General features: G+C 51.6%; 3 protein-coding genes across 3 annotated transcripts; 2 read left to right on the top strand and 1 right to left on the bottom strand.

The window, feature by feature from the left end:
- The first annotated feature begins 3,664 nt into the window (after positions 1-3,664).
- On the top strand, positions 3,665-4,747 carry LOC136132541 (uncharacterized). The gene has a single exon (XM_065889448.1). It carries the CDS (start codon positions 3,665-3,667, stop codon positions 4,745-4,747), a length of 1,083 nt encoding a protein of 360 aa, XP_065745520.1.
- An 11-nt stretch (positions 4,748-4,758) lies between these two features.
- LOC136132540 (mucin-22-like) lies at positions 4,759-6,072 on the top strand. Its single transcript, XM_065889446.1, has one exon. The coding sequence runs from the start codon at positions 4,759-4,761 to the stop codon at positions 6,070-6,072; it is 1,314 nt and encodes a 437-aa protein (XP_065745518.1).
- Positions 6,073-9,530: 3,458 nt separating this feature from the next.
- On the bottom strand, positions 9,531-10,457 carry LOC136132539 (uncharacterized). The gene has a single exon (XM_065889445.1). It carries the CDS (start codon positions 10,455-10,457, stop codon positions 9,531-9,533), a length of 927 nt encoding a protein of 308 aa, XP_065745517.1.
- Positions 10,458-11,612: the final 1,155 nt, after the last annotated feature.

Raw genomic sequence — 11,612 nt, 5'->3', positions numbered from 1 at the left:
AAGTTTTCAGAATTGTAAATAAATGCTTATGGATTGAAACTTGGTTAGACTATGACTGTCCCAGATACGTTAAAGCTACTGAACGTTTTACTCATTCATTCATTCATTCAATAATTCTGACCATCCTGATTGAGTTTACCCAGCTCAAATGGTTGTGAAGATTACTAACAGTGTATGTAAGGTACTTTCAGACATTAGAAATTGAGACAGGAGAAGATGGTGTAAGAGTAGGAAGGGGAGATCACCTTCCTCCCCACAGATACATCAGAAATACATCTACACTTGGAATTGTTCCTATAGAACACACACTGAATGCTGGCAGAAGTCCTCAGACCTCCCAAGAGAGAAGAACCTCCCCCACATACCTGGGTAGGGCAAAAGAAGAAAGAAACAACAGAGACAGAAGAATAGGGATGGGACCTGAACCAGTGAGAGGGAGCTGTGAAGGAGGAAAGGTTTCCACACACTAGAAGCCCCTTCGTGGGCAGAGACTATGGGTGGCAGAGTGGGGAAGCTTCAGGGCCATGGAAGGGAGCATAGCCACTGGGGCGTGGGTGGCAAAGTGGAGAGATTTCCACAAAGAGGATCGGTGCCTACCAGTACTCACCAGTCCCAGAGGCTTGTCTGCTCACCCACCAGGGTGGGCGGGGGCTGGGAGCTGAGGTTTGGGCTTCTGAGCTTAGATAGCAGGGAGAGGACTGGTGTTGGTGGCATGAACATAGCCTGAAGGTATTAGTGTGCCACAGCTAGCCGGGAGGGAGTCTGGGAAAAGAGACTCTTTCTTGCCTCTTTGTTTCCTGGTGCGTGACGAGAGGTGATAATGAGCACCACTTAAAGGAGCTCCAGAGACGGGCCTGAGCCATGGCTATCAGGGAGGACCACAGAGACGGGCATGAGATGCTAAGGCTGCTGCTGCAACCACCAAGAAACCTGTGTGTGAGCACAGGTCACTATCCCCACCTCCCCTCCCAGGAGCTTCTGCAGCCTGCCACTGCCAGGGTCCCATGATCAAGGGACAACTTCCCCAGGAGAACCCATGGTGTGCCTACGGCTGGTGCAATATCATGCCGGACTCTGCTGCTGCAGGCTCACCCCGTATCCATACCCTTCATTCCCCCCGGCCTGAGTGAGCCAGAGCCCCCTAATCAGTGGCTCCTTTAACCCCATCCTGTCTGAGCAAAGAACAGACACCCTCAGGTGACCTACATGCAGAGGTGGGGCCAAATCCAAAGCTGAACCCCAGGAACACTTTCACCATGAGCACTGTCACCATGGGTACAGTCACCATGGGCACTGATACCATGAATATCCCCGTGAGCACGATAACCATGAGCTCTGTCACCATCGGCACTGTCACCATGGGCACTGTCAGTGTGAGCACTGTCAACATGGTTACTGCAAATATGAGCACTGACACCATGAGCACAGTCACCATGGACACTATCACCATGTGCACTGTCACCATGGGCACTGTCAGCATTTTTCACTGCCACCATTTGCACTACCACCATGGGCACTGTCACTGTAGAAATTGTCACCATGGGCACTATCACCCAGAGCACTGCCACCATCAGTACTGCCACCATAGGCATTGTCACCATGGGTACAGCCACTATGGGCACTGTCACCATGGGCATTATCACCTTGAGCAGGGTCACCATGGGCAATGTCACCATGTGCGCTGTCACCATGGGCATTGCCACCATGGGCACTTCCACTGTGAGAACAGTCTCCATGGGCACTTCAACCATGGACACTGCCACAATGGGCACTATCATCATGAGCACTATCACCGGGAGCATTGTCACCATGGGCAATGTCACTATGGGCACTGCCACCATGGGCACTATCACCGTAAGCAGCGTCACCATAGGCACTGCCAAAATGTGCACTGCCATCATGAGCAATTTCACCATGGGCACTGTCACCATGGGCACTTTCACCATGGTCACTTAACCGTGAGCACTATCACCATGAGGACTGTCACCATGGGCCCTATGACAGTGAGCACTATTACCATGGGCACTGTCACTGTGAGCACTGTCACCAAGGGCAGTGTCACCATGGGCACTGTCACCATGAGCACTGTCTCCATAAGCACAGTCACCGTGAGAACTCTCACTATGCTCACTGTCACCATGGGCAATATCACCATGAGCACTCTCACTATGAGCACTGTCACCATGGACACAGCACCATGGGTACTGTTACCATGAGCAGTATCACCATGAACACTGCTACCATGAGCATTATCAACATAAGCACTGTCACCATGGGCACTGTCACAAAGGGCCCTGCCATGATGAGCTATGACACCATAAGCCCTGTCACCTTGGGCACTCTCACCATAAGCATTGTCACCATGGGCAAAGCCATGATGGGCACTGCCACTGTGAGCACTGTCACCATGGGTACTGCAACAATGAGCACTGTCACCATGAGCACTGTCACCATGGGCAATATAACCCTGTGCACTGCCACCATGTTCACTACCACCATGGGCACTATCAACATGGGAACAATCACCGTAAGCACTGTCACCATGGGTACTGTCACGATGGGCACTGTGACCATGGACACTATCACGATGGGCACAGCCACCATGAGCACTGTCACCATGGGCACTGCCACCATGAGTACTGTCACCATGAGCACTCTCACCATCGGCACTATCATCATGAGTACCCTCACCATGGGCATTGTCACCATTTTGCAATGACACCATGTGCCCTACCACCATGGGCACTGTCACAATGGGACTATCACCGTGAGCAGTGTCACCATGTGTACGACCACCAAGTGTGCTATCACAATAGGCACTATCACTGTTAACACTGTCACCATTTGCACTTTAACCTTGCGCACAATCACCATGGTCACTGTCACTGTGAGCACTGTCACCATAGGCACTGTCACTGTGAGAACTGTATCCATGGGGACTGTCACTATGGGCACTGTTACCATACGCACTGTCACCATGGGCACTATCACCTTGAGCACTGTCACCATGGGCATTTTCACCATGGGAAATTTCATCGTGATCACTGTCATCATGGGCACTATCACCACGGGCACTGTCACCATGGGCAATGTCTCCATGGACAGTTTCACCGTGAGCACTCTTACTATGGGCACTATCACCATAGACTTGACACCATGGGCACTATCACCATCGGCACCCTCACCGTGAGATATGTCATGATGGACACAGCCACCATGGGCACTGCCACTGTGAGCCCTGTCACCATGGGCACTGCCACCATGAGAACTATCACCATGAGCACTGTCACCATGGGCACTGCCACCATGAGCACTGTCACCATGGGTGCTATCACCATGAGTACTGTCACCATGGGCACTATCACTGTGAGCACTGTCACCATGGGCACTGCCACAGTGGGTATTGTCACTGTTAGAACTGGCACCATGGGTACTGTAACCATGGGCATTATCACCTTGAGCAGTGTCACCATTGGCACTGTCACCATGGGAACTATCACCATGGGCACTGTCACCCTGGGCAAGCCACCATGAGCACTGTCACCTTGAGCACTGTCACCATGGGCATTGTCACTGTGAGCACTGTCACCATGGGAAACATCACCATATGCGCTGTAACCATGGGCACTGTCACAGTGGGTGTTGTCACCATGGTAACGCCACCATGGGCACTGTCACCATGGGCATTATCACCTTGAGCAGTGTCACCATGGGCACAGTCACCATTTGCACTCTCACCATGGGTACTGTCACCATGGGCACCGCCACCTTGAGTAATGTCACCATGAGCACTGTCACCGTTAGCACTGTCACCATTAGCAACGTTACCAGGGGCCCTTTCACCCTGAGCACAGTCACCATGGGTACACTCACCATTGGCAGTGTTACTGTGAGCAATATCACTGTGAGCACTATAACTGTGAGCACTGTCACCATGGGCACTGTCACCATGAGCAGTGTCACCATGGGCACTATCACGGTGTGCACTGTCACCACGGACACTATCACCGAGAGAACTGTCACCATGTGGACCGTCACCATGTGTACTACCACTGTGTGCACTGTCACCATGAGTGCTGTTACCATGGTCACTGTAACCATGAGCCCTGCCACCATGGGCACTGTCACCATGAGCACTGTCACCAAGGGCAGTGTCACTGTGGGAAGGGTCACCATCGGCACTGTCACCATGGGCACTATCACCGTGAGCAATATCAGCATGAGCATTATCACCTTCAGCACTGGCACCATGCGCATTGTCCCCATGGACACTTTCACCATGAGAACTATCACCATGGGCACTGTGACCCTGGGTACTCTCACTGTGGGCACTGTCACCTTGGGCACTATCACCATGAGCAATGTCACCAGGGGCACTCTCACAATGGGCACTGTCACCATGGGCACTATCACCATGAGCATTGACACCATGGGCAATATCACCTTGGACAAGGTCACCATGGGCAATTTCACCATGAGCACTGTTACCATGGGCACTCTCACAATGGGCACTGTCACCATGGGCACTCTAACCATGAGTATTGTCACCATGGGAATTGTCACCATGAGCAGTGTCACCATGGGCACTGCCTCCGTGAGCCATGTCACAATGGGCACTGCCACCATAAGCCATGTCACCGTGGGCACTGTGATCCTGGGCAATGTCACCATGGGCACTGTCACAATGGGGACTATAGCTATGGGCACCTTCATGGCGGGCATTGCCAATGTGAGCAGTATCACATAAGCACTGTCACCATGGGGACTGTGTCCATGGGCACTGCCACTATGGGAGCTATCACCGTGAGCACTGTCACCATGAGCACTGTCACCAAGGGCAGTGTCACCATGGGAACTGTCACCATGGACACTGTCACCATGAACACTGTCACCCTGGACACTGTCACCATGTGCACTATAACTGTAAAAACTGTAACCGTGGGCACTGTCACCATGAGCAATATCATCGTGAGCACTATCACCGTAAGCATCCTCACCACGAGCACTGTCACCATGGGCATTCTCACCGTGAGCACTGTCACCAAGACCACTAGCACCGTAAGCACTTTCACCGTAAGCACTGTGACCATGAATAATGTCACAATGGGCATTGACACTGTGAGCACTCTCACCATGTGCTCTATCACCATGAGCACTGTCACCATGGCCACTGCCACCATGTGCACTGTCACCATACACACTATCATCATGTGCATTGTCACTGTGGGCACTGTCACTGTGAACCCTGTCACCATGGGCATTGACACCATGGGCAACGTCACAATGGGCAATGGACAGTGTGCATTGTCACCATGGGAAGTGCCACCACGGTCACTGTCACCATTTGCACTCACCATGGGTACTGTCACCATGGGCACTGCCACCTTGAGCACTATCACCATGAGCACTATCACCATGAGCACTGCAACCATGGGCACTATCACCTTGTCAACTGCCACCATGAGCACTGTCAACATGAGCAATGTCACTGTGGGCACTTTCACCATGAGCACTGTTACCATGAGTACAGTCACCATGGGCACTGTTCTTGTGAGCAATATCACCGTGAGCACTATCACTGTGAGGACTGTCACCATGAGCACTGTCTCCATGGGCACTGTAAGCATTGACACTATCACCGTGAGTACTGTCATCATGAGCACTATCACCTTGAGCACTGCCACAGTGAGCATTGGTACCATGGGCACTGCCACCGTGAGCATTGTCACCATGAGAAATGTCAACATGAGCACTGTCACCATGAGCCCAGTCGCCATGGGCACTGTCACCATAAGCACTGTCAACATGGGCACTATCAATGTTAGCACTGACACTATGGTCATTGTCACCATGGACACTATCACCATGAGCACACTCACTGTGGGCACTGCCACTATGGGCACTGTCACTGTGAACACTGTCACCATGGGTACAGAAACCATGAGAACTGACACCATGAGCACTGTCATCATGGTCACTATCACCATGTTCAGTGTCAACATGGGCACTATCACCATGAGCACTGTCACCATGGGCACTCTCAGCCTTTTGCACTGCCACCATGTGTACTAAAACTGTGGCCACTGTCACATAGACACTGTCACCATGGGCAGTATCACTGAGATCACTGTCACCATGGTTAGTGTCAACATAGGCACTGCCACCATATGCACTGTCACAATGGGCATTATCACTGTGAGCACTGTCACCAAGGGCAGTGACACCATGAGCACTGCAACCACGAGCACTGCCAACATGGGCACTGCCACCATGGGTACTGTCACCATGTGCACTGTCACCATGAGCACTGTGACCATGGGCATGGTCACTATGGGCACTATCACTGCAGGCACTGTCACCATGGGAACTATCACCATGGGCACTGTCACTGTGGGCACTGCCACTGTGGGCAATATCACCATAAACACTGTCACCCTGTGCACTGAAACTATTGACAGTATCACCGAGAGCACTGCAAACATGAGCAGTATTAACATGAGTGCCACAATGTTGACAGTTACCACAGTGACAGTGCTCATGGTGATAGTGCCCATAGTGACAGTGCTTTGGTGACAGTGTTAATGGTGACAGTTCCAATGGTGACAGTGCTCACTGTGTTAGGGCTCACGGTGATGGTGCCCATGGTGACAGTGCTCACAGTGATAGTGCTCACAGTGACAGTGCTCCTGGTGGCAGTGCACAGCGTGATAATGCCCATGGTGGAAATGCTCATGGTGACACTGCCCACGGTGACAGTGGTCATGGTGACAATGCACATGTGGAAAATGCTCACGGTGATATTGCTCATGGTGACATTGCCCATGGTGTCAGTGCACATGGTGACAGTGCTCATGGTGAAAGTGCTCAAGGTGATAGTGCCCTTGGTGGGAGTGCCCATGGTGACAGTGCCCATGGTGATAGTACCCATGGTGACAGTGCTTATGGTGATAATTGTAGCAGTGCTCATAATGATAGTGCTCAAAGGGGCAATACTCACAGTGACAGTGCCCACGGTGACAGTGCCCATGGTGATAGTGCCCATGATGACAGTTCCCATGGTGGCAGCACCCATTGTGACAGGGCCCACGGTGACAGTGCTTATGATGGCAGTGCTCATGGTGGCAGTGCCCCTGGTGACAGTAACCATGTTGACAACGCTCATAGTAACAGTACTCACAGGGATAGTGTCCATGGTGACAGCTCTCACGGTGACAGTGCCTATGGTGACAGACATCACAGTGATAATGCCCATGGTGATAGTGCTCACGGTCATAGTGCCCATGGTGAAAGTGCTTATGATGGCAGTGCCTATGTTGGCAATACCCATGGTGATAGAGATCACAGTGAGACTGACCATGGTGACAGTGTGCATTGTGGCCATGCCCATGGTGACAATGCCCCCAGTGAGAGTACACGGGGGGAGTGCTCACAGTGATAGTGCCCATGGTGAGAGTGCTCATAGTGACAGTGCCCATGGTGACAGTACTCATGTTGACAGTCCCCATAGTTCCAGTGCCTATGGTGAGAGTGCTCATGGTGACAATGCCCATGGTGACAGTGCCCATGGTGACAGTGCTCATGGTGATAGTGTTCACGGTGATACTGCCCAAGGTGACAGTCCTCATGGTGATAGTGTCCATTGTGATAGTGCACACGGTGATACTGCCCACGGTGACAATGTCCATGGTGACATTTTCCATGGTGAAAGTGCTCATGATGGCAGTGTCCACATTGGCAGTGCCCATGGTGAGAGTGCTTATGGTGAATGTGACCCTGGTGACAGTGCACATGGTGGCCATGCCCATGGTGACAGTGCCCATGGTGACAGTCCTCACAGTGAGAGTGCCCATGGTGAAAGTGCCCATGGTGGTAGTTCATGTGCTAGCAGTGCACAATGGTGAGAGTGCCCATGGTGACAGTGCACATGGTGATAATTCCCATGGTGACAGTGCTTATAGTGACAGGGCTCACGGTGATAGTGCCCATGGTGGCAGTGCCCATAGTGACATTGCCCACGGTGACATTGCTCATGGTGGCAGTGCCCATGGTGATAGTGTCCATGGTGACAGTGCCCATAAAGACAGTACACATTGGCAGTGCTCACAGTGATAGTGCCCATGGTGACAGTGCCCATGGTGGTAGTTCCCATGTTGGCAGTGCAAAATGGTGACAGTGCCCATGGTGACACTGATCATTGTGACAGTGCTTATGGTGATAGTTTTTACAGTGATAGTGTCCATGATGACAGTACTTTGATGATAGTGTTCATGGTGACAGTTTCCATGGTGACAGTACTCACTGTGATAGGGCTCATGGTGACAGGGCTCATGGCAATAGTGCCCATGGTTACAGTGCTCATGGTGATAGTGCTCACAGTGACAGTTCTAATGGTGACAGTGCACATCGTGATAGTGCCTATGGTGGCAGTGCGCACAGTGACAGTGCTCATGGTGGCAATGCACATGCTGACAATGCTCACAGTGATATTGCTCATGGTGACACTGCTCATGGTGACATTACCCATGGTGACAGTGCACACAGTGACAGTGCTCATGGTGAAAGTGTCATGTTGACAGTGCCCATGGTGACAGTATCCATGGTGAAAGTGCTAATAGTGATAATGTTCACGGTACCAGTACTCATGGTGATAGTGCTCAAAGTGGCAGTACTCACTGTGACAGTGCACATGGTGACAGTGCCCATGGTGATAGTGCCCATGGTGACAGTTCCCATGGTGGCAGCACCCATTGTGACAGTGCCTATGGTGACAGTAACCATGATGACAATGCTCATAGTGACCGTGCTCACAGTGATAGTGTCCATGGTGACAGTGTCTATGGTCACAGACCTCATGGTGATAGTGCTCACGGTGATAGTGCCCATGGTGGCTGTGCCCATGGTGGCAGTGACCATGGTGACAGTGCCCACATTGGCAATAACCATGGTGACAGTGCTCATGGTGATACTGACCATGGTGATAGTACACATGGTGGCTGTGCCCATGGTGACAGTGCCCATGGTTATATTACACAGGGTGACAGTACTCACAGTGATAGTGCCCATGGTGACAGTGCACATGGTGGCAGTGCAAAATGGTGAATGTGCCCATGATGATAGTGCTCATGGTGATAGTGCCGATTCTGACAGTTCACACGGGGATAATGTCTATGGTGAAAGTGCTCATGTTGATAGTACTTATGGTTGCAGTATGCAAGGTGACAGTTCTCACAGCGAAAGAGCCCATGGTCACAGTGGCATGGTGACAGTGCCCACAGTATCACTGCTTATGGTGACAGTGCCCATGGTGACAGTGCCAATGGTGACAGTGCCCATGGTGACAGTGATTGTGGGGATAGTGCTCCCGGTAGCAGTGCTCATGGTGATAGTGCTCACAGTGGAAGGACCCACGGTGAGAGTCCCCATGATGAAAATGCCCACAGAGACATTGCCCACGGTGACAGTGACAATGGTGACATTGCTCATGGTGAGAGTGCTTATGGTGACTGTTGCTACTGTGACAGTGCCCATGGTTATAGTTCCATGGTGACAGTGCTCAGAGTGAAAGTGTCCATGGTGACATCTCCCATGGTGACACTGCTCACGGTGACAGTGCCTATGGTGACACTGCTCACAGTGACAGTGCCCATTATGATAGTTCTCACGTTGAAAGTGCCCATGGTTAAAGTGCCCATGGTTGCAGTTCTCATGGTGACAGTGCCCATGGTGATAATGCACTTGGTGGCCGTGCCCATGGTGACAGTTCCCACGCTGACAGTACACATATTGACAGTGCTTATGGTGATAGTGTCCATGGTGACAGTGATCATGGTGACAGTGCTCACAGTCATAGTGCCCATGGTGATAGAGCTCACGATGAAAGTGCCAATGGTTACAATGCCCATAGTGACAGTGCTGAAGGTGATAGTGGCCATGTTGACAGTGCCCATGGTGACAAGGCTCACAGTGACAGTGCTTATGGTGACAGTGCTCATGGTGACAGTGCCTAAGGTGACAGTGCCCATGGAGACAGTGCTCACGGTGATAGTGCTCATGGTGATAGTGTTCACAGTGACAGGGCCCATGGTGAAAAATCTCATGGTGACAGTACTCATGGGAAAAGTGCCCATGGTGGCAGTTCTCATGGTGACAGTTCTCATGGTGATAGTGCCCATGGTGAAAATGCCCTTGGTGACATTACACATAGTGACAGTCCTCACAGTGGTAGTGCCCATGGTGAGAGTGCACATGGTGGTAGAGAACATGGTAGCAGGAAAATAGATGACACTGCCCATGGTGACAGTGCTCATGGTGATAGTGCCAATTCTGACAGTTCTCATGGTGACAGTGCTCATGGGGGCAGTGCCCATCATGAACTTGTGCGTGGGGGCAGTGCCCATGGTGACTGTACCCATGGTAACAGTGCTCACTGTGATAGTTCCCATGGTGACAGTGTCCATGGTGCTAGTTCACATGGTGGCAGGGCAAAATGATGATAGTGCTCATGGTGAAAGTGCAAACAGAGATATTTCCCATGTCTCTTAGAGACAGTGCTCATTGTTGCAGTGCCCATGGTGACATTGCTCATGGTGGAAGTGCCAATGGTGACACTACTCATGGTGACAGTGCTCACGGTGATAGTCTCCATGGTATCAGTGCCCATGATGACAGTGCCCATGGTGACAGTGCTTATGGTGATAATGCTCACGATAGCACTACTCATGTTGACCATGCTCATTGTGTCAGTACCCATGGTAACAGTGCCATGGTGACAGTGCTGATGGTGACAATGCTCATGGTGGCAGTGGCCCTGGTGACAGTACCCACATGACACTGCTCATAGTGACACTGCTCATGGTGATAGTGCACATGGTGACAGTGCACATGGTGACAGATCTCACAGTGACAGTATCAATGGTCACAGTGCTCATGATGACAGTGCCCATGGTGACAGTACACACGGTGACAGTTCGCACATTGATAGTGCCCATGGTGACAGTGCCCATGGTGGTAGGGTACATGTTGGCAGTGCAAAATGATGACAGTGCCCATGGTCACATGTCTCATGGTGATAGTGCCCATGGTGACAGTGCACATGGTGATAATTCCTATGGTGACAGTGCTCATGGTGACAGTGCTCATGGTTGCAGTACCAATGGAGACAGTGTTCACAGTGACAGTGCCCATGGTGGCTGTGCCCATGGTGGCAGTGCTCATGGTGATGGTGCTCATAGTGGCAGTGCTCATAATGACAGTGCTCATGGTGGGAGTGACCACGATAATAGTGCTCATGGTGATAGTGCTCACGGTGGCAGTGTCCACAGTGACAGTGCCCATGGTGACAGTGCCCATGATGACAGTTACCATGGTGACAGTGCTCACGGTGATAGTGCCCATGGTGAAAGTGCTAGTGGTGACATTCCCCATGGTGCCAGTGCCCATGGTGCCAGTACTCATTGTGACAGTGCTCACAGTGACAGTGCCCATGGTGGCATTGCTCATGGTGACAGTGCCCATGGTGACAGTACACATGGTGGCCATGCCCACTGTGACAGTGCCCACTATGACAGTGCCCATGGTGACAGTGCCCACAGTGACAGTGCCCACGATATCAG

Source organism: Phocoena phocoena, chromosome 13 (assembly GCF_963924675.1).
Source record: "Phocoena phocoena chromosome 13, mPhoPho1.1, whole genome shotgun sequence".
Taxonomy (NCBI): Eukaryota; Metazoa; Chordata; class Mammalia; order Artiodactyla; family Phocoenidae; genus Phocoena; species Phocoena phocoena.
The sequence above is the reverse complement of the archived record's forward strand: the minus strand, read 5'-3'. Positions and strand labels throughout refer to the sequence as shown.